Here is a 23265-nt window from a genome sequence, read left to right on the forward strand (position 1 = left end):
AATTTTTATTTTTTTGCTATATAAATGAAAAAGTCCAAACATTTTGAAAAAAAAGTGTTTTTATAACATTTTGCAAATAAATAATCTTTCTTCCTAAATCTTGGCCAAAATGTATTCATCTATCTTTTAAGTATAAAAAAAACCCAAATGAGTTTATAACCAAAAATTATAATTTTTTTTTATATTTTTATTTAATTTTTTATATTATTATTTACATTTTTTTAACATACTGTCACCCTAGCAGTACAGTGTCACCATAGTGATGAAGATTTTTTTTTCTTTTTTTACACTGATTGCTTTTACACCCATAAAGGCTGTAAAAGCAATCATTTCTCCTTCTCCTCCTTCTCTCTGGCTGCATTCTTGCAGCCATTGAGAAATACTGTGAGAGCTGGTTGATTGGTCACAGCTTGTCACATGGTACAAGGCTGTTGTGAATAGCCTTGTACCATGTGACCTCTGTGATCATTCACAGATTTAGCAAGTAGCAAGCAATGATGTCAGGAAGTGACATCTTCTTTGCTATTTTTATTTATATATTTCAGGTACCTATATAGCGCCGTCAATTTATGCAGCGCTTTACATACATATCATACATTCACATCAGTCCCTAACCCTCAAGGGGTGTACAATCTAAGGTCCCTAGCTTACATTTATACATACAGGTGAAACTCGAAAAATTAGAATATCGTGCAAAAGTTCATTTATTTCAGCAATGAAACTTAAAAGGTGAAACTAATACAGTATATGAGATAGACTCATTACATGCAAAGCAAGATAGTCCAAGCCGTGATTTGTCATAATTGTGATGATTATGGCTTACAGCTCATGAAACCCCAATCCACAATCTCAGAAAATTAGAATATTACATGCAATCAATAAAACAAGGATTGTACATAGAACAATATCGGATCTCTGAAAAGTATAAGCATGTATATGTACTCAGTACTTGGTTTGGGCCCCTTTTGCAGCAATTACTGCCTCAATGCGGCGTGGCATGGAAGCTATCAGCCTGTGGCACTGCTGAGGTGTTATGGAAGACCAGGATGCTTCAATAGCAGGCTTCAGCTCTTCTGCATTGTTCGGTCTCATGTCTCTCATCTTCCTCTTGGCAATGCCCCATAGATTCTCTATGGGGTTCAGGTCAGGCGAGTTTGCTGGCCAATCAAGCACAGTAATCCCACGGTCATTGAACCAGGTTTTGGTACTTTTGGCAGTGTGGGCAGGTGCCAAGTCCTGCTGGAAAATGATGTCAGCATCCCCATAAAGCTCGTCTGTGGAAGGAAGCATGAAGTGCTCCAAAATCTCCTGGTAGACGGCGGCGCTGACCCTGGACTTAATGAAGCACAGTGGACCAACACCAGCAGATGGCATGGCTCCCCAAATCAACACAGACTGTGGAAACTTCACACTGGACTTCAAGCATCTTGCAGTGTGTGCCTCTCCATTCTTCCTCCATACTCTGGGTCCTTGGTTTCCAAATAAGATGCAAAAGTTGCTCTCATCAGAAAAGAGGACTTTAGACCACTGAGCAACAGACCAGGTCTGTTTTTCTTTAGCCCAGGTAAGACGCTTCTGACGTTGTTTGTTGTTCAGGAGCGGCTTGACAAGAGGAAGCCCATGTCGAGGATCCGTCTGTGTGTGGTGGCTCTTGATGCACTGACTCCAGCCTCAGTCCACTCCTTGTAAAAGTCTCCAACACTTTTGAATGGCCTTTTCCTGAGAATCCTCTCCAGGCTGCGGTCATCCCTGCTGCTTGTGCACCTTTTTCTTCCACACTTTTCCCTTCCACATAACTTTCTATTAATGTGCTTTGATACATCACTTTGGGAACATCCAACTTCTTTTGCAATTACCTTTTGAGGCTTTCCCTCCTTATGGAGGGTGTCAATAATGGTTTTCTGCACAACTGTCAGGTCAGCAGTCTTTCCCATGATTGTGATTCCTACTGAACCAGACTGAGAGACCATTTAAAGGCTCAGGAACCCTTTGCAGGTGTTATGGCTTAATTAGCTGATTAGAGTGGGACACTTTGAGCCTAGAATATTGCAACCTTTTCAAAATATTCTAATTTTCTGAGATTGTGGATTTGGGGTTTTCATGAGCTGTAAGCCATAATCATCTCAATTATGACAAATCACGGCTTGAACTATCTTGCTTTGCATGTAATGAGTCTATCTCATATATTAGTTTCACCTTTTAAGTTGCATTACTGAAATAAAAGAACTTTTGCACGATATTCTAATTTTTTGAGTTTCACCTGTACTAGGTACAATTTAGACAGAATCCAATTCACCTATCAGCATGTCTTTGGAGTGTGGGAGGAAACCGGAGTACCTGGAGGAAACCCACACAGGCACAGGCCATTGTATTTGTTTGCAATTGACTTCTAACTGTATGCAAGACCTGTGACTTGCAGGCACCAAAACACACCTAGTTTTTACACTGCATATCTCTAAGCACCTGTTTACATGAGCCACACTGCCACTTCAGTGCTGAGCGGCTGCCATGCTGCATTATGAACACAGGAGGTTGCATATTTGGCTCGAGCATCATTAAGGGAACACGTTGCATTTTCTCAATGAATGCAAACCATTATCTGATTGGATGAGATGGAGAGGTGGGGCAGTGATGGCACAACATGTCCCCTCCAGGCTGAACCAGTCCTATACAAGAAAAAACCCAGAGCTTGGTGTGCTTACTGTATATATACAGTATACCAGAATGCCATCAGAGACTCTCTCTCTGGGATAGGCCAAGGCTGTCTCAATATTCATGATGCCATCTGCATATCTCCACACCTATCATCCAGACGCTTCTCAAGTTATCAGTCTGGTGGCAGCTGTTCACACTGAGCAGATCTAAGTAGCAGAACTTAGCAAGACTGATTACAGTGTTCCAACTAAATTTTAATATCAAACCATCACAACCACATCAACTACAGTGTGACAACTAAATTTACCTATCAAAGCACAAACTAAATCTATCTATCTAAATCTATCTATCTATCTATCTATCTATCTATCTATCTAAATCTAACACCTATCTAGAAGGGTGCTACATATAAAAATGTGTTGCACAGCTGATTAATTACAACCAATCAAAAACTGAATACCAACTGCTTCCCAATGTATCTTGTGTGTCTCAAATATCACATGTTTACATAAAACTACATATGATATTTGATATCACAAAATAATGATCTCAGATTCATGCACATAAGTGCTAAAAAAGTTCCAAATAATTGTATCCACTTTTGTGTCAATCCACGCATGCATATACAGGATAGCATACAGGATAGTGATTCCAGGTGACCAATGCTGCAAGCAACAATCTTCCTCCACTCGTGCATTTTCATACATGCCCTCACCTTTATATACAGACATATAGTGCATATATAGGCCGCTGTGCACCTTCCCCACTCTTGGGCATCAATGGTGGGTCCTCAGGTTTGGGAGTTCACTTGGGGTCCATCAAGCTTCAAATTGCTTCTGATCGCGCAGCTCCAAACGTCACTTGGCTCGGCCCTACACGTATGGTCACGTATTCACGTGACTTCATCAGGGATAGACTTTGTGATGTGTGCCAGGAATTTATACTGCCACCATCTTTACATTTCCAGAAATACTAGTACACTGCTGTGCTCCACTGAATAGAGCCACAAGGAACTCAGCTCTACTGCTTTGCTCTAGTTAGTCTCACCAGTGAAAGAAGCCACACATTGTATATGCATGCATGGATTGACACAAAAGTGATACCATTATTTGGACTTTTTTTTTTTTTTTGTCACTTATGGTTATATGTGCATGAATCTGAGATCATGGATTGGAGATGTTAAATATTATATGTACAAGTGTACCTAGGTTTATGAATTGAATGCGCTCTCCAGGACGTTTCGTATTGCAAAAAATTTGGAAACCCATAGGAATGCATTGAAAACCAATTAATCCATTCCAGAGGTCAGAAAAAAAGTAAAAAAAAGTCGCTGTCACTATAGGTCAGTGCCGGATTTAAATGTAATTACTGCTTTTTTTTTCTTCACTATAGCTCAAAGAATCAGCTGTCACTTTCCCCCAGCTAAAAGAAAAAAAGTTTCCTTTTAGTTTATTTCCCTGAGTTAAAAGAAACAATATTTCCTTTTAGTTTGTTTCCTGAGATAAAAGTAACAAAGTATCCTTTAGCTCTGGGGAAAGTGACAGCTAATTCTGTGAGCTATAGTGAAGAAAAAAATTGGCACCAACATACACTTCATATTGCGAAAAAATTCATGAAAACTTTGTAAACTGAGGCATTATTTTCAATGGATTTTCATTCGTAGACCAAAAATTATGTTAACACATGTAAAGTTTGAGATACATAAAAAGATGCATTGGGAAGCAGTTGGTTTTTAGTTTTAGATTAATCAGCAGGGCAACACATTGCACATATACAGAGTGTGGAAGAGTGTTGCTTGCAGCACTGAGTACCTGGAATCACCATCTGTCACGTACCTGGTAGTGAGCCTGATGTGCAGAGGAAGGCCTCTAGTCCATTTCCGGCTCAGGGTCACAGATGGAACAGTAACCATGAGAGCTAGGTGACGTATGAGTGCTGTGAACAGTCCAGTAGTCTGTGTAGGTAGTAGCTGTCACTTCCCTGAAATGATGCTAGGAACAGAGCAGCCAGTGGTAGGCCGATGTCTCAGCAGGGCAGGCTGGTAGCAGGTAGATGGCACAGCAGACAGGCTGGTAGCAGATGAATGGCAAAGCAGGCAGGCTGATAGCAGATGAATGGCCTAGCAGGCAGGCTGATAGTAGGCAGGCTGGTAGTAAGCAGGCTGACAGCAGAGACATAGCAGGCAGGCTGATAGCAGATGAATGGCAAAGCAGGCAGATCGGTAGTAGGCATGCTGACAGCAGAGAGATGGCCTAGCAGGCAGGTTGATAACAGATGAATGGGAAAGCAGGCAGGCCGGTAGTAGGCACACTGACAGCAGAGAGATGGCCTAGCAGGCAGGCTGATAGCAGATGAATGGCAAAGCAGGCAGGCTGGTAGTAGGTAGGCTGACAGCAGACAGATGGCATAGTAGGCAGGCTGATGGCAGATAGATGGCAAAGCAGGCAGGTAGTAGGCAGGCTGACAGCAGAGAGATGGCCTAGCAGGCAGGCTGATAGCAGATGGATGGCACAGCAGGCAGACTGGTAGTAGGCAGGCTGACAGCAGACAGATGGCATAGTAGGCAGGCTGATGGCAGATAGATGGCAAAGCAGGCAGGCCGGTAGTAGGCACTCTGACAGCAGAGAGATGGCCTAGCAGGCAGGCCAATAGCAGATGAATGGCAAAGCAGGCAGGCTGGTAGTAGACACTCTGACAGCAGAGAGATGGCCTAGCAGGCAGGCCAATAGCAAAAGAATGGCAAAGCAGGCAGGCCGGTAGTAGTCACGCTGACAGCAGAGAGATGGCCTAGCAGACAGGCCAATAGCAAAAGAATGGCAAAGCAGGCAGGCCGGTAGTAGGCACGCTGACAGTAGAGAGATGGCCTAGCAGGCAGGCTGATAACAGATGAATGACAATGCAGGCAGGCCGGTAGTAGGCAGGCTGACAGCAGACAGATGGCATAGTAGGAAGGCTGATGGCAGATGGATGGCACAGCAAGCAGACTGGTAGTAGGCACGCTGACAGCAGAGAGATGGCCTAGCAGGCAGGCTGATAACAGATGAATGGCAAAGCAGGCAGGCCGGTAGTAGGCAGGCTGACAGCAGAGAGATTGCCTAGTAGGCAGGCTGATAGCAGATGAATGGCAAAGCAGGCAGGCTGGTAGTAGGCAGGCTGACAGCAGACAGATGGCCTAGCAGGTAGGCTGATGGCAGATAGATGGCACAGCAGGCAGGCTGGTAGACAGACTGACACCAGATAGATGACCTAGCAGGCAGACTGATGGCAGACGGTGAGCAGCAGGCAGATGCCATAGCAGGCAGGCTGGAAGTGGATAGGCTGGTAGCAGGCGGATGTATCAGATGAGAACATACTGGACTATGGAGCTGAAGCAGGCTGGATGAACAGGATGTAAGGTCAGGCAAACCGGGTTGGCAACAGATGGGCAGATCGGGCATAAACAGCAGGCAGGAGAGGAGTCAGGTCACAGGCTAATGGCAGCAATGGTGGAGGCAGATCAGGCAGAGGCAGTAAGCAGAGGCAGAATCCAGTGAATAAGCCAAGGTCAGGGGAGATAGCAGACAAGCAGAGTCAGGAGCAAGCCGGGTCAGAATCAGAGGTCCGGCACTGAAATCAGGATAAACACAAACAGAAGCTGCAGACCAAACAGCAATTAGCCAGTTCCGTAGTAATCCTGTTTAAATAGGCCATTTGGCGCCAGTTTTGGTAACAGGCACGCACCCATATGCACAAATGCACAAGCGTGTGCAAGTGCGTGCGCCTATGCTTAGTTAGTTGCCGGTCTGTGCACGTGCATTTTTATGTGCTGTGAAATGTTGTACTATTAGCAAGCCTTTCCTGACACTATCCTGCATATACATGCATGGATTGACACAAAAATTGTATACGATTACTTGGACTTTTTTTGGCACTTATGGTTATATGCACATAAATTTGAGGTCATTATTTGGTGATGTTAAATGTTATATTTAGTTTCATGTACATTTTGAGACACAAGATACACTGGGATGCAGTTGGTTTTCAGTTTTTATGATCAATCTCAGTTTATTAACCTCCCTAGCGGTATTCCCGAGTGTAGCTCGGGGTAAAATGTCAGTGCCAAAAGCAGTAACCCTGAGCTACACTCGGGCTTACCATGCGGAGCTGCATAGGGAGTCCCTGCAGAGCTTACCTTGTCCTTCGCTCCCGCGATGTGTCCCCTGCAGCGTCCCCGGCCATCTCCTCCGGCCGATGCCGGCATCTGGCTTCTGTGTTCCGGTCCCTGTGACGTCGGGACATACGGGCGCCGCCGGTGGCGGGAAATTTGAAAATTTTAAAAATTTCATTTTTTTCCGAAAAATTTTACATAGTAAAACATTGCTGTTTCAACCCATTTCACATACATTTTGTCCCTAGTGCTTTGTCCTGTGCCCTGCCTGCATTTTGTCTGTTCTTTCTGCCTGGAAACTGAGAAAAGTCCATGGCGTCCAAAGAGGGTCCCTTTAGGTCAAAAGCGGGTTTAGATCAGCTAGAGAACAGCGATAGTAAATCAGAACCACTTGCAGAATTGAGTGATAATGATTTGTGGGGAAATTCGTCATCAGACACTGAAAACGATTTTGCGACTTTGCTCAGCAATGTGCGAACTTGGCGCTCTATTTCAAATTTCAGTGTTTTTGGTTTGATTATATTATTGAATTAAATGTATTATTATTATGTTATTATTTTTTATGATTGTTTATTAAATTATAATTTATGATTTCGTGTTTCAAATTTTATCATACCCGGGATGTTTAATAGACTCTTGTTTGGACAGATTTCAGTGAGTTATTCCTAAAAATTACAGCCTACAATAAAAAAACTACATATTTCCATGCAAAATAATGGTACCGCTTTCAGCACCAAAAATCTGAAATAATCAGACCGCTAGGGAGGTTAAAGCTTTTCAGAAACTGTACAAAAAACTAAATCAAACTGACATATAAACAATACAATGGTAGGGGATACAACAAAAAGGGACTAAGGGGTTCTCAGTTTTTGATAGGTTTGTAATTAATCAGCAGCGCAACACATTTTTTACATTTTTATACATATATGTTTATTGGTAGTGGCTTACACCAGGGTGATATATACTTGTTTTTAGTACATCTCTGCTCATGACCATCAATGGTAAATAGAAAGTACAGACCCCTGCCAACCTACCCCCAACACAACCATTTGCAAACAAACTGCTTACCCCCCAAAAAATGTCTACCTCACCCTAGCCTTCTGGGAGCTCAAACTCCCATGATAATGTACTCTCCTATTTCAATTAGACATCTGCTCACCTTTATGCAGCACTGTCCAATGAAAGTGGTAAGCAGAGATATATGGGAGGGCAGGCAGAGTGCAGCAGAATATCACTCTGCCACATACTCAGGGATGCTGTAGCCAGAACCATAGAGGCAGCATTGACTAATGTGGTCCCTTTCTGCTTACTCAATAGTCAGTGGCTGCGCTCTTCACACATAGGTACAGGATCCGACAGAAAACAACACTGGCACCCAGGGTGATTAGGGTGTGCCATACACAACCGGCACACCCTGTGTGCATGCCTATGGCTGTAGAAAAGCTTGCCTCAGTGCCATGCATAGGGCTAAGTCATTTTATAGGTTTGTATTCACTCCAAATGAAACATAAACAGCACTGAATTGAGATTAGCCTTAGATCATTTGCTGGTTGGTTTATTCCCCTGCATGTAACGAAAGTGTTACTAAACCCACCACAATTTTTGCTTTAAATCACAGTAAGTACTCAAGAAACATTAAACTTTTATATGTGTTATTGGGAAATTAAGTACATTTGCTGTTAAACAGAATTCTCTTAAAGTGTTACTAAACCCACAACAGTAAAATCAGTCTGTATCAGGGGCGGAACTGACAACTCATTGGGCCCCCCCGGGCAATAGGGGTTCATGGGGCCCCTGTGTCCTTGCCCAAACTCAAAAAAGCCTATGAAAAAGGTACCAGGGGCATCTCATGGGGCCCCCTACTGACCCTGGGCCCTCGGGCAGTGCCCGAGTTTCCGTCCGCCGCTGGTCTGTATATGCAGTAAAGTATGCTTGTTATACTCACTGTGGAAACTAAGGGGTTAATCCTCTGCATTGTGTAAAAACTCTTTTTGATTTTGACTGCTCTGATCCTTGCTTTTTTCCAGTGTCCCCCTCTTACCTCCTGATAGGACATATCATGTGGAATCACACTGCACATGCTCAGTTTGGTGTGTATTGCTAGATAGGTTTTTTTTTTTCTTGGGAGAGTGCATGTGATCAGCACAGGGCCAATCAGCAGACAGAGGTCAGGGGTCGTGCATCCTCCTAGAGCAGAATGAAAACTCCTCCTACAAGCTTTATCCAATGCTCTGCTGAACACTGATAGAAATCACAAGACTGCTCTAACTGCTGATGAGAAAAGATATTGAGCAAGTTATATTTACTTTAAGGGCTCATGTACACGGGGCGTTTGGAAAACTCTTCTGAATGATGGAAACTGACTGCTGAAAAATGTACCGTATTTGCCGGCGTATAAGACGACTTTTTACCCCTTGAAAATCTTCTCAAAAGTCGGGGGTCATCTTATACGCCGGTATACGGCATACTGACACTTTTTAGGGGGGCGGCGTGGTGCCGCCGCCGCCCCCCCTTCCAACGGAAGGGACACTAAGTACAGGGGTGGGCAGGGGCTGTTTCTTACCTGGCTCCGGTCCCACGACGATCCGGTCCAGGAAGCGCGGCTGCTCCTTCAGTTCGGCCACTGGATGTTCGCGCGGCTGCCCGGCTCCGCCTCCTCACTGGTGATTGGCGCCAGAACTGTAACTCAGGAAAGGCACACAGGCGGCCAATCACCGGCGAAGGGGGGAGCCGAGCGGCCCCGCGAAAATCGAGTGCAGGAGCAGCAGGTAAGTGTTCAGTGTAGAGGTGCTGCTGCAGCCACATATGCTGGCTTCAGCAGCACCATACTAGAACAGGGTCAGCAAGTGTAATTGGTGTCACTGGGAGGAATAGTGCCCCATCATTGGTGTCACTGATACCAATGATGGAGCACTATTCCTCCCACTGACACCAATGATGGGGCACTATTCCTCCCACTGACACCAACGATGGGGCACTATTCCTCCCCCCCACTGACACCAACGATGGGGCACTATTCCTCCCCCCCACTGACACCAACGATGGGGCACTATTCCCCCCCCACTGACACCAATGATGGGGCACTATTCCATCCCCCACTGGCACCAATGATGGGGCACTATTCCACCCCCCCACTGACACCAATGATGGGGCACTATTCCACCCCCCACTGACACCAATGATGGGACACCATTCCTCCCACTGACACCAATGTTGGGACACTATTCCTCCCACTGACACCAATGATGGGGCACTATTCCCCCCACTGATACTAATGATGGGGCACTATTCCTGCCACTGATACCAATGATGGGGCACTATTCCCCCCACTGATACCAATGATGGGGCACTATTCCTCCCACTGATACCAATGATGGGGCACTATTCCTCCCACTGATACCAATGATGGGGCACTATTCCTGCCACTGATACCAATAATGGGGCACTATTCCCCCCACTGAAACTAATGATGGGGCACTATTCCCCACACTAATGCCAATGATGAGGCACTATTCCTGCCACTAATACCGATGATGGGGCACTATTCCTTCCACTGACACCGATGATGGGGCACTATTCCTCCCACTGGTGTGCACTGGAAGAGGGGTAGTCTTATACGGCGAGTATAGCCCAAACACTACATTTTAGCAGGAAAAGTAGGGGTCGTCTTATACGCCCAGTCGTCTTATACGCTGGCAAATACGGTAGGTTAAAAAGTCAGTTTAGCCACGTTTGCATACTGCATTTATGCACGTTTGCGTTTAGAAGCGTTTTTAAGAGATAACCTCAGGAGACCTTCCCAAATGCCCAAATTTACTATTTCAGACATTTTGAGAGAAATAGAGAGAGCAGTATGTGTTGAGATGGCCTGTCTTTTCTGGTTGTATTCACTATGGATTCCATCATGAGCATAATGCAGCACGTTCTACCATTTTTTCCTTCACGTGAAACCTGGAACTGACTGCACTGGTGTACTGGGTCCATTTGAATACATGGAAAATGCTTTGCATGCATTTCTGATGATGAAAAAAGGCTCTGGACAGCATCTGGACGTGGAACAGCTAACCTCCCAAGCGGTATGATTATTTCAGATTTTTGGTGCTGAAAGCAGTACCATTATTTTGCATGGAAATTTGGTGTTTTATATTGTAGGCCTGTAATTTTTAGGAATAACCCACTGAAATCTGTCGGAACAAGAGTCTAGTAAACATCCCGGGTATGATAAAATTTGAAACGCGAAATCATAAATTATAATTTAATAAATAATCATAAAAAATAATAATATAATAATAATAAATTTAATTCAATAATATAATCAAACCAAAAACACTGAAATTTGAAATATAGCGCCAAGTTCTCACATCACTGAGCAAAGTCGCAAAATCGTTTTCAGTGCCTGATGACGAATTTCCCCACCAATCATTATCACTCAATTCTGCAAGTGGTTCTAATTTACTATCGCTGTTCTCTAGCTGGTCTAAAACCGCTTTTGACCTAAAGGGACGCTTTTTGGACGCCATGGACATTTCTCAATTTCCAGGCAGAAAGAACAGTAAAAATGCAGGCAGGGCACAGGACAAAGCACTAGGGACAAAATGTATGTGAAATGGTTTGATACAGTAATGTTTTACTATGTGATTTTAGTGAATGTCACTTTTTGTCATTTTCAAATTTCCCACCGTTCCGTCCCCGTTACGTCCCGACGCTCACAGGGGACGGAACCCAGATGACAGATGCCGGCATCCGCTGGATTACATTACCGGGGACACTGCAGGAGGGACATCGCGGGAGCGCAGGACAAGGTAAGTGATCGAGGGATCCCAGGGCAGCACCGCATGGTAAGCCCGAGTGTAGCTCGGGGTTACCGTTTGTGGTGCTGAAACTTTACCCCGAGCTACACTCGGGAATACCGCCAGGGAGGTTAAAAAATGCTTCTAAACACAAATGCTTCTAAACGCAGTTAACCGCGTTTACAAGTGTTTTCAAGCGTTTTCAAGCGTTTACATGTGTTTACAAGCATTTAGCATTTGAAACGCCGGTAAAATCTACTCCTGAACGCAAGTTTGGTGTGTACAAAAAAACGACTGTAAACTCAATTGCCTGTAAATGACTGTAAATGAATATGTGTACATAGATACAAAGGAAAACATTAGGGAGAGTTCAGGGGCTGCTGAAAAAAACGCAGAAAAGATCCTGAACGTCAGTTTATCAACTGCAGTGTACATGAGCCCTTATTATTTGAAACAAAAGGTGAAATTTACCAAAACTGGGGCACACAGGATCTTGTGCAGCTGTGCATAGTAACCATTAGTAAGCTAATTTTATTGCCAAGGCCAAATTTATCGAGCTGAAGTTAGAAGCTAATTATTATTATGCGCAAATGCACCAGATTTTGTTTGCACATGTTTTAGTAAATCTCCCCCAAACCTTGCTTATTTCACATTAGTAACTCCTGCGATGTCTTTGTTTCTAATATGTAATAAACAATGTTGTAATATGGTATATACTGTATGTTACAATCATAACCTATCAATCCTGATCTGTATAACTTTTCACATATCCAGTTAATCAATTATGCACTGATCAAGGAAAATGTATAAAGCAAATATCTGGTCAGATAAATAGATTTACTCTCATCTCCAAATGTTGCCTAATGTGTGAAAATGTGTCTGCAAAATCCAAAGTGTGGAAAGTTTCCAAATGTGGAAAATCATGCAAAAGAGTATGTAGCAAGATTTTGCTTGAAATAACTGGGCGTGTGCTGAGCAAACAGTTTATTACAATTCTCACATGAAAAGTGGAACATTTGCTTGAACATTTCTTTTTCTGCCAAAAAGAGAGTATTTAACAATGAGCACAGCAGAGAAGGTAAGAGATTTGCTTTTTTTCTTTATTACATTACTCTAAAAATACGGTAATTGCTTTATATTTTTACAGGTACATATATATTCCATTCTAGGGAGCCTAGTCATATTCAACATGATGAATTAGCTGACATTGACTGTATATTCATTAGCTGGCATTACTGTATATTCATTAGCTGGCATTAAGGGCTCATGTACAGGGGATGTTTAGAAAACTCTTCTGAACGAGGGAAACTGACTGCTGGAAAACGTAGGTTAAAAAACGTCTGTTTAGCCACGTTTGCATACCATGTTTATGCGCGTTTATGAACGTTTGCGTTTAGAAGCGTTTTTTTGGTCCTCAAAGGGTTAAGATAACCTCAGGAGACCTTCCAAAATGCCCAGAATGCACTGAAAAATAGTAAAAAATTAACTATTTCAGGCGTTTTGAGAGAAATAGAGAGAGCAGAAGCAGAGAGAGCAGTATGTGTTGAGATGACCTGTCTTTTCTGGTTGTATTCACTATGGATCCCATCATGAGAATAATGCAGCACGTTCTACCATTTTTTCCTTCACGCAAAACCTAGAACTGACTGCGCTGGTGTGCTAGGTCCATTTGAAAACATGATGATAAAAAAAGGCTCTGGACAGCATCTGGATATGGAACAGTTAAAAATTGCTTCTAAACGCAAGCGCTTATAAACATGGTTAGCCGCATTTACACACGTTTACACGCATTTGGCGTTTGAAATGCTGATAAAATCTACTCCTGACCGCAGGTTTGGTGCATTCAAAAAAATGCCTGTAAACTCAACTGCCTGTAAACGACTATGTGTACATGGACACATAGGAAAACATTAGAGAGAGTTCAGGGGCTAGTGAAAAAAAAACGCAGAAAAGCTCCTGAACATGAGTTTATCAGCTGCAATGTACATGAATCCTAAGGCTCCATGCACACTGGGCGTTTTGATAATGCATTTAACATTAGCTTTGTAAAGTCATGTTAAAAACGTGAGTTTTTCACCTTTTTTAGCGTTTTTTTTTTTACCCCAAAAAAAAATTTTTTTTGGTCAAAAAAGTCCATAAATGCTGGTTTGCAGTGGTTTACTGCGATTTACCACATTTTGCTGCGTTTTTTCAGCGTTAGAGCGTTTTTACAGCTAACAAACTCCTCTAGAAACCCACTAGTCCTGGGTTTTTTTCCAGCCAAAAAATGTTCCTGCCAGAAAACGTTCATTACAGTATATGTGTGCATGAAAATATAGGATAACATGCTGGGGAGATTACTGGCTGTAGAAAAAAACGTCCCTGCCAAAAAACGTTGATTACAGTGTATGTGTGCATGGACACATAGGATAACATGCTGGGGAGATTACTGGATGTAGAAAAAAACATCCCTGCCAAAAAACACTGATTACAGTGTATGTGTGCATTTTCCTACGTTTTTGTGTTATTTAGCTTTCTTTAACCAAAAAAAAATAATTTTTTTTTAAAAATCCAAAAAACACTGGTTTGCGGAGTTTTACCACGTTGTGCCGCATTTTTCAGTGTTAGACCGTTTTTATAGCTAAAAACCACCTCTAGAAACCCACTAATCCTGCGGCTTTTTTTCCAGCCAAAAAATGTTGATTAGTCTATGTGTGCATGGACACATAGGATAACATGCTGGTTGGTTTACTGGCTGTAGAAAAAAACATCAAAAGCTAAAAACAGCCCCTGTAAAAACGTCCAGAGTGCATGAGGGCTGACTGTACATTCATTAGCTAACATGGACTGTACATTCATTGCATATTCCAAACAGAATTTGCCATAACCATAAAACATTGAATGTGATGTCAGTAAATGTTCAAACCATTGGATGTACGGAGAATGTTTAAAAGTTCTTAGATATAGTAGCTGCATTCGTTTTTGTTTTTAGTCTTTTTTCCCCCCTCCATTTTCACCTGGTGATTCCTGCAGTAAATATAGAATTTTTTCAACTTACTTTAACACAGCAAGCTGTCAAGCAAAAGTGACAGTTAGAGTTTTGAGATAAACCATTTAATACTGACAGGGGTGCTAACCATGGTCAGCTTTTATCAATGTATGCAATACCTTTATCCTAAAGAAAACCTGTTGCTGTAATTGCTTAAAAATTGTTAGCCAGAGTTCTACTTTAATTGGTCACTCAAGTCCATCCAAATCTGCTAGTGTATCTAACATTACTGACTTCTCTGATTGACAATGCTGCTTTCCAAAGTTGTCTGTCTTCATTGCTCCTCTAGAGTGTAGACACTCTAAGAAAGGGATGAAAGTAAAGGTAAAAACCCTAAAAAAGAAATCCAATTCAGCCACCACATCTAAGGATGGTTAAGCTGCTATATATTATTTGTTTGTTTTTGGATTTACCTTTGCTTAAGTCCTCATGCACACTGAACGTTTTGATAACGCTGGTAACATTAGCTGTGTAAATTCACGTTAAAAATGTGAGTTTGTCAGCGTTTTTTAGCATTTTTGAATTATCTCATAGCTGCATTTTGCCACGTTTTCCCTCGTTTTTCTGCGTTTGCGGTTTTTAGCATTTTTTTTACCCCCCCATTTTTTGGGGTCAAAAAAATGGCCAAAAACACCGGTTTGTGGCGTTTTAACGTGTTTTTACGTGTTTCTAAAAAACTTCTCTAGAAATCCACTAGTCCTCGTTTTTTTTCCATCCAAAAATGTCCCAACCAAAAAACGTTGATTACAGTCTATGTGTGCATGGACACATAGGATAACATTTAGCAGAGATACACTTTAAAAGTAATCTAGTGCATCTTTGCTAAATTCTTATTATATTTTAAAGTGGCAGCGTACTGTTTATACATAGATGTGATATAGTAGTGATAAATATCACGTATGTACACATTTAACGCAGTCTGATGGTCATACACTTTCACCATTTTCACATTGTACACAGGATAACATGCTGGGGGGTTTTACTACCTGTAGAAAAAAACGTCAAAAGCCAAAAACAGCCACTGTAAAAATGTCCAGTGTGCATGAGGACTTAAGGTTTAGAAGGATTTTTGCAAATGTTTAGTGAAAAATTGATAACTCTATATAACTAGCACAGAATATAGAAGATTATGTTATGTCTTTCCTTGGAGATAGGAGTTAATTCACAAAACTTCTGTTATGTGTTTTTCCATTGGAATTTTAATTATGTTTAAAGAAAGACCACATTAGCTAGTTCATAAAAGAGATTATCTTGCAGTATTTGTGTACAGCATTTTGACATTTCTGTAAATGGAGCCATTTGAGATAGAGCTGAGATACCTATTCATGAGAAACAGAGGCTGTTACTACAGTCAGGTCCATAAATATTGGGACATCGACACAATTCTAACATTTTTGGCTCTATACACCACCACAATGGATTTGAAATGAAACGAACAAGATGTGCTTCAACTGCAGACTGTCAGCTTTAATTTGAGGTTATTTACATCCAAATCAGGTGAACGGTGTAGGAATTACAACAGTTTGCATATGTGCCTCCAACTTGTTAAGGGACCAAATGTAATGGGACAGAATAATAATCATAAATCAAACTTTCAATTTTTAATACTTGGTTGCAATTCCTTTGCAGTCAATTACAGCCTGAAGTCTGGAATGCATAGACAGCACCAGACGCTGGGTTTCATCCCTGGTGATGCTCTGCTAGGCCTCTACTGCAACTGTCTTCAGTTCCTGCTTGTTCTTGGGGCATTTTCCCTTCAGTTTTGTCTTCAGCAAGTGAAATGCATGCTCAATCGGATTCAGGTCAGGTGATTGACTTGGCCATTGCATAACATTCCACTTCTTTCCCCTAAAAAACTCTTTGGTTGCTTTTGCAGTATGCTTTGGGTCATTGTCCATCTGCACTGTGAAGCGGCGTGCAATGAGTTCTGAAGCATTTGGCTGAATATGAGCAGATAATATTGCCCGAAACACTTCAGAATTCATCCTGCTGCTTTTGTCAGCAGTCACATCATCAATAAATACAAGAGAACCAGTTCCATTGGCAGCCATACATGCCCACGCCATGGCACTACCACCACCATGCTTCACTGATAAGGTGGTATGCTTAGGATCATGAGCAGTTCCTTTCCTTCTCCATACTCTTCTCTTCCCATCACTCTGGTACAAGTTGATCTTGGTCTCATCTGTCCATAGGATGTTGTTCCAGAACTGTGAAGGCTTTTTTAGATGTCGTTTGGCAAACTCTAATCTGGCCTTCCTGTTTTTGAGGCTCACCAATGGTTTACATCTTGTGGTGAACCCTCTGTATTCACTCTGGTGAAGTCTTCTCTTGATTGTTAACTTTGACACACATACACCTACCTCCTGGAGAGTGTTCTTGATCTGGCCAACTGTTGTGAAGGGTGTTTTCTTCACCAGGGAAAGAATTCTTCGGTCATCCACCACAGTTGGTGTTTCTGAGCTCACCGGTGCGTTCCTTCTTTATAAGAATGTTCCAAACAGTTGTTTTGGCCACGCCTAATGTTTTTGCTATGTCTCTGATGGGTTTGTTTTGTTTTTTCAGCCTAATAATGGCTTGCTTCACTGTTAGTGACAACTCTTTGGATCTCATCTTGAGAGTTGACAGCAACAGATTCCAAATGCAAATAGCACACTTGAAATGAACTCTGGACCTTTTATCTGCTCATTGTATTTGGGATAATGAGGGAATAACACACACTTGACAAAAAACTCAGTGGAAGGAGCACATGTGGAAGAAAATATTATGAACTTGGTTTTGGATAGATTGAGTTTGAGGAAGTGGTGTGACATCCAGACTAATATTTCTATTAGTAAATTAGTGATGTGTTAGGAGATTGATAGAGCGAATTAGAGGGTAGAGACATTTTTGTGTCATCAGCGTAAAAATGGTATTGAAAGCCATGGGAGGCTATCAGCTGACCCATGGAGGAAGTGTAGATCGAGAATAGGAGAGTTCTAAGAACAGAACCTTGGGGCACCCCAACAGAAAAATCAAGAGAAGAGGAGGAAGTAGAATTGTAGGTGGTGCTAAAGGTGCGGTGGGATAAGTAGAATGAGAACCAGTGAACAGTACAGTCACAGAGGCCAAAGGAGTGGAGTTTTTTGGGGAGTGACATCAATTGAGTGGCAATTTAAAATCACAGGGCATTAGGGGGTTAATTTTAACATTACATTCCTATTTACTGCATTCTACACTGAGCAAGTCTCCACTTGCAGTTTGAAACCATTGGCAGCTCTTTATCATAACTATGTCTTTTGGAGAGTGTCATGATGTGTAATCTTCTTACATGTCAGTATCGCTGGCAATTAATTAGTTGCTTCAGTTGTATATTATATATCAGAACTATTTATCTTGTATATGACTGCAAAAATGGATGCATGCCCACTTCTATGGAAAGGAAAAAAAGATGCTAAATCACCTAGTGAAGAGAAAATGTATTTAACCCAAAATGATAAATTTAAGAATTGAAAAATTAACTATAATGCTGTTAAAACCATAATAAATTAAAGAAGAGTAAACAGTAAATTAAGGAATGGAAAACATGCCCCAATGTGAATATAGGATGATGAGAAAAACACAATGCATGGCATAATCCTAACATAACAATCAATTTTAGGAGAAAAAATCCCCAACAGATCAGTATTCAGTAAAGTGATATACTGTTATGGGGTAAATATAACAGCAACAATGTTGTTGTGTTGTCCGACCTTTTGCTTCTTTTACTCACAGTCCTGTGTCTGTCTGGATTGAAGAGGCAGCCCCTTTTTCGCCTCTCCAGTTGTAGGACAAGTCACATGATCACATGATAAGGGAAGAGAGGAAGAAAGACAGTCTGCCCTCACTCCTTAGCAGCTTTGTGCTAGGACTGAGGAGAGCTCTCAGTCTCAGCATGAGCTATCCCCCCTACCTTCCTGCTGGCTGGAGGGAGGAGAAAGCTGTTCTTAAAGACAGGAGTTACACTGCAAGTTACTCCTGTCAGTGAGGAGTGGCATAAGCGGCTACTTCACCAGTGCCCCCCCTCTCAACATGGCACCTGGGGCATATGCCCACTTGGCATCATTCTTGTCCCGGACCAGTCCAGTGGGTTTGCATATGAAAATGAAAGTAATAATTTTAGGGCTGTTATGCATGGTTAACTCTAAAATGATTACCTGTAAATGCTTTTAAAGTATTGTCAGTGGTCAATTTTAGATACAGTAGTTTTCCAGTTTAATGGGCATGCACAATATAGATTTGATGAACAGAAGCTTAAAAATCATGTGACATAAAAAACTGTAAACACAACCATATACAGGGCCTTGCCTTTCAGACAATTCAAAATAATGTAAGTGCCTTATATAAAATATATGAGCATTTTAGTATTTGTGTGAAAAACAAAAAGGGTTATGGCTGCAAATGGGTTGAAAATAGCTCCTTCCATTATTAAATAAAAATAAACAACCAATTTCTTGTAGTACCGTAAAACATCTGTACTGATCTTATTCGTTGAATGTATGTTTCGTTTATAGGTTATAAAATGCAAAGCAGCTGTGGCTTGGGCCCCAAATCAGCCACTGTCGATTGAGGAGATCAAGGTGCAACTGATGAGGTGGAATGCTTAGGATCATGAGCAGTTCCTTTCCTTCTCCATACTCTTCTCTTCCCATCACTCTGGTACAAGTTGATCTTGGTCTCATCTGTCCATAGGATGTTGTTCCAGAACTGTGAAGGCTTTTTTAGATGTCGTTTGGCAAACTCTAATCTGGCCTTCCTGTTTTTGAGGCTCACCAATGGTTTACATCTTGTGGTGAACCCTCTGTATTCACTCTGGTGAAGTCTTCTCTTGATTGTTAACTTTGACACACATACACCTACCTCCTGGAGAGTGTTCTTGATCTAGCCAACTGTTGTGAAGGGTGTTTTCTTCACCAGGGAAAGAATTCTTCGGTCATCCACCACAGTTGTTTTCCGTGGTCTTCCGGGTCTTTTGGTGTTGCTGAGCTCACCGGTGCGTTCCTTCTTTTTAAGAATGTTCCAAACAGTTGTTTTGGCCACGCCTAATGTTTTTGCTATGTCTCTGATGGGTTTGTTTTGTTTTTTCAGCCTAATAATGGCTTGCTTCACTGATAGTGACAGTTCTTTGGATCTCATCTTGAGAGTTGACAGCAACAGATTCCAAATGCAAATAGCACACTTGAAATGAACTCTGGACCTTTTATCTGCTCATTGTAATTGGGATAATGAGGGAATAACACACACTTGACAAAAAACTCAGTGGAAGGAGCACATGGGGAAGAAAATATTATGAACTTGGTTTTGGATAGATTGAGTTTGAGGAAGTGGTGTGACATCCAGACTAATATTTCTATTAGTAAATTAGTGATGTGTTAGGAGATTGATAGAGCGAATTAGAGGGTAGAGACATTTTTGTGTCATCAGCGTAAAAATGGTATTGAAAGCCATGGGAGGCTATCAGCTGACCCATGGAGGAAGTGTAGATCGAGAATAGGAGAGTTCTAAGAACAGAACCTTGGGGCACCCCAACAGAAAAATCAAGAGAAGAGGAAGAAGTAGAATTGTAGGTGGTGCTAAAGGTGTGGTGGGATAAGTAGAATGAGAACCAGTGAACAGTACAGTCACAGAGGCCAAAGGAGTGGAGTTTTTTGGGGAGTGACATCAATTGAGTGGCAATTTAAAATCACAGGGCATTAGGGGGTTAATTTTAACATTACATTCCTATTTACTGCATTCTACACTGAGCAAGTCTCCACTTGCAGTTTGAAACCATTGGCAGCTCTTTATCATAACTATGTCTTTTGGAGAGTGTCATGATGTGTAATCTTCTTACATGTCAGTATCGCTGGCAATTAATTAGTTGCTTCAGTTGTATATTATATATCAGAACTATTTATCTTGTATATGACTGCAAAAATGGATGCATGCCCACTTCTATGGAAAGGAAAAAAAGATGCTAAATCACCTAGTGAAGAGAAAATGTATTTAACCCAAAATGATAAATTTAAGAATTGGGGGGCGTGGTCCCGCCGCAGTCCGGAATGGCCGCTTAAGCCAGGAGCTCCCGCCGGCCGAGGACTTCACTTCTCTCTGCTCAGAGGATCGGGTGAGGCAGGGGCACAATAAAATGGGGAAAACGGACCGGAACACACCCGGTTCCCGTTCCCGTTCCCCACGGGTCCTTAATCAGCCGCAATCGCGGCATATACAGGAGCTGTTCCGCTCCCAGCAGAGGGACAGGTCCCAAGCAGCTTCCCCCTCTCCCCCCCCTCCTTCCTCCTCCACGGCAGCCTGTGTTCAAAGCAGTGACACTGAGAATGTCACAGACACAGTCCCGCAGCATGATCTCTCCTCTGACTCCCAGGCAGTGTCTCTCAGAGATCTTCAGGCGGTGGCTGCAGACATTAAAGTCACACTCACCACCGCCCTCAGTGACCTGTGAGATGACTTACTTTCCTTGGGCACAAGGCTGGAGGGAGTGGAACTTGCTAACCGCACTAATGCAGATGCCATAACAGAAATACAGCAGACAACAGTCTCACACGCATCACATATCCGTGAATTCTACAGACAAATAGAGGATTTGGATAACCGTGGACGCAGACATAACATTAGACTCCGTGGTTTGCCAGAATCTGTGGAACCGAACGACATCTCTACAACGGTTGTGGCGATCTTTAATGACCTACTAGGTCGCCCGCCGGCCACACCTATAGAGTTGGAACGAGCACACAGAGCACTCCGTCCCAGGGGCAGAGATTCTGATCCCCCAAGAGATGTAATATGTTGCCTAGTCAGCTTCCCAATTAAAGAGGACATCCTCAGGCGCGCCAGGGACAGAAGGCGCCTCTTATATCAGGGGTCAGAAATACATTTATTCCAGGATCTCTCCAATCTTACTCTGCAACAAAGACGGGAACTTCGCCCCCTATTGGATGCACTCCGTTCACATAACATATCATATAGGTGGCGTTTCCCATTTTGTCTTTCCGCACAGGCGCAGGGGCGCACAGCCTACCTGCGAGTTCCGGAGGATCTGCCTAATTTCTGTACTTCCCTGGATATCCCACTAATCGACCTCCCCGATTGGTACAGAAATATGCGTCTCCCAGGTGTTCCGGAATCCGGACCGACGCCAAGTGATATGGAATGGCAGGGCCCCGGCTCTCGCCGACGCCGATTGGTTCCCGCAACCCCGCCGAGACTTCCAGCCAGTGGCTCTACCAGTATTACCAGCCCGACGGCCTCTCCTGCACATCGAAGGCCTCGTCATGAAGCTTAGAGACCCTTCTCTAAACTCTGTCCTGATTTCATTAATTTACTGTACACTACCACTGGTTTCACTGCTCAGGATCCGTTCAGCCACTCTTCAGACTTTGTCTGCAAAATCCTTTGTTCCATTTCGCCTTACCTATGGAGCTTTCTGATCTATCACCCTGGGATCTTCCCTCCACCTGATCTGGACTGGACTCAATGGTACTCTTGCACACGGGCAGCCCTCTGCATCTGGGGCCACTGAGATCTCATCCCTATGATTCCTGACCCCTAAAGTTTGTTTGGCACAGAACATTCCAATCAGTTCCTCCCTTCTTCCCGCCCATTTTCTGCACCACCATTGTCGCTCCGCAACGGGACTATCGGGTCTACAACCAATTTCTTGCCCAACCTCCTCCATGACACCTCTGATAGGTCTATTGCCATCTAGAGACACCGGGTGGACTCCGGAGGGCTCCGATCCTCTTACATCTCCTGCACATCTGACTCCGAGCCTATCCTGGGGATCTTTGAGGATCTCGGGTTTGCCACTGAAGGACTTTATGTCCCCCCTCACACATCGTATTCAACTCGCCTTGCACCGTTTCCAGAAGACCGAGTTCGGAGTGGACGACGAGAAGTCCTCAGCATCAGTTATCCTTTTTCACGTACTCAGATTAGCGGGTTGCTGAGTTTGGATTGGGAGGGGTGGGGACCTGGGATCTTTGCTTATAAATTTTTTTTTTTTTTTTTTTTAATTTTTACCATCACACTGTTATTGTGCACCTGTGAACGAGCATCACCTCAATAAGCTCTCCGGATGGAGACTCCTAGCAGAGATCGGTCTCTCCCATCCCGCTCTGTATCCTTTTCCACCCTCTGCATACTAATGGAGTACCACTGATGAGGCTCCAATGTAGGTGCTCTGCCTGTGCCTTCTTTTTCCTTCCCCATGCATTTCCTCCTATCTGATATGAGGTGCTGCTCGATTCCAGGGGTACCTTGAGAGTCCGGGCCGGGGGGGGGGGTCGTTCTGTCATTTTAGTTGTTTTCAATTTAGTATATTGTGTTTTTTGATATGCGACAATTGAGCTGTATGTTTTTTTGTTCATGTCATGCCTTACTGTTCCTCTGCCAATAATTTCTGACTTCATGTGTCGTGAGACACTGCTTGTTCTCTCCCTGAGGAGAGGGCGGTCTGACCGTTCTATGAAGCCCTACCTTTGAGGACGACACTCCTAGTAGTTCCGCCACGGTATACTCACGACACCATATTTCCGCTCTAGAATTTCTATGTCATACTCTATTCATATGTGTATCTCACAAACATTGCTATGGCTTGCTGCCTGTCTCACTTCCCTCCCAGCGCAGAA

General features: G+C 42.9%; 1 protein-coding gene across 1 annotated transcript in view; it reads left to right on the forward strand.

The window, feature by feature from the left end:
• Positions 1–12584: 12584 nt before the first annotated feature.
• Positions 12585–23265, forward strand: part of LOC149459872 (alcohol dehydrogenase 1-like) — a 63239-nt gene continuing 52558 nt past the window's right edge. Inside the window, exon 1 of the mRNA XM_089680567.1 lies at positions 12585–12670. Coding sequence (XP_089536693.1) covers positions 12653–12670 — 18 coding nt within the window. The 5' untranslated portion in view covers positions 12585–12652. The remainder of the gene's footprint in view (positions 12671–23265) is intronic.

The sequence above is a fragment of the Staurois parvus genome, unplaced genomic scaffold (assembly GCF_062004578.1).
Source record: "Staurois parvus isolate SC_StPar_1 unplaced genomic scaffold, SC_StPar_1.0 ptg000244l, whole genome shotgun sequence".
Classification (NCBI taxonomy): domain Eukaryota; kingdom Metazoa; phylum Chordata; class Amphibia; order Anura; family Ranidae; genus Staurois; species Staurois parvus.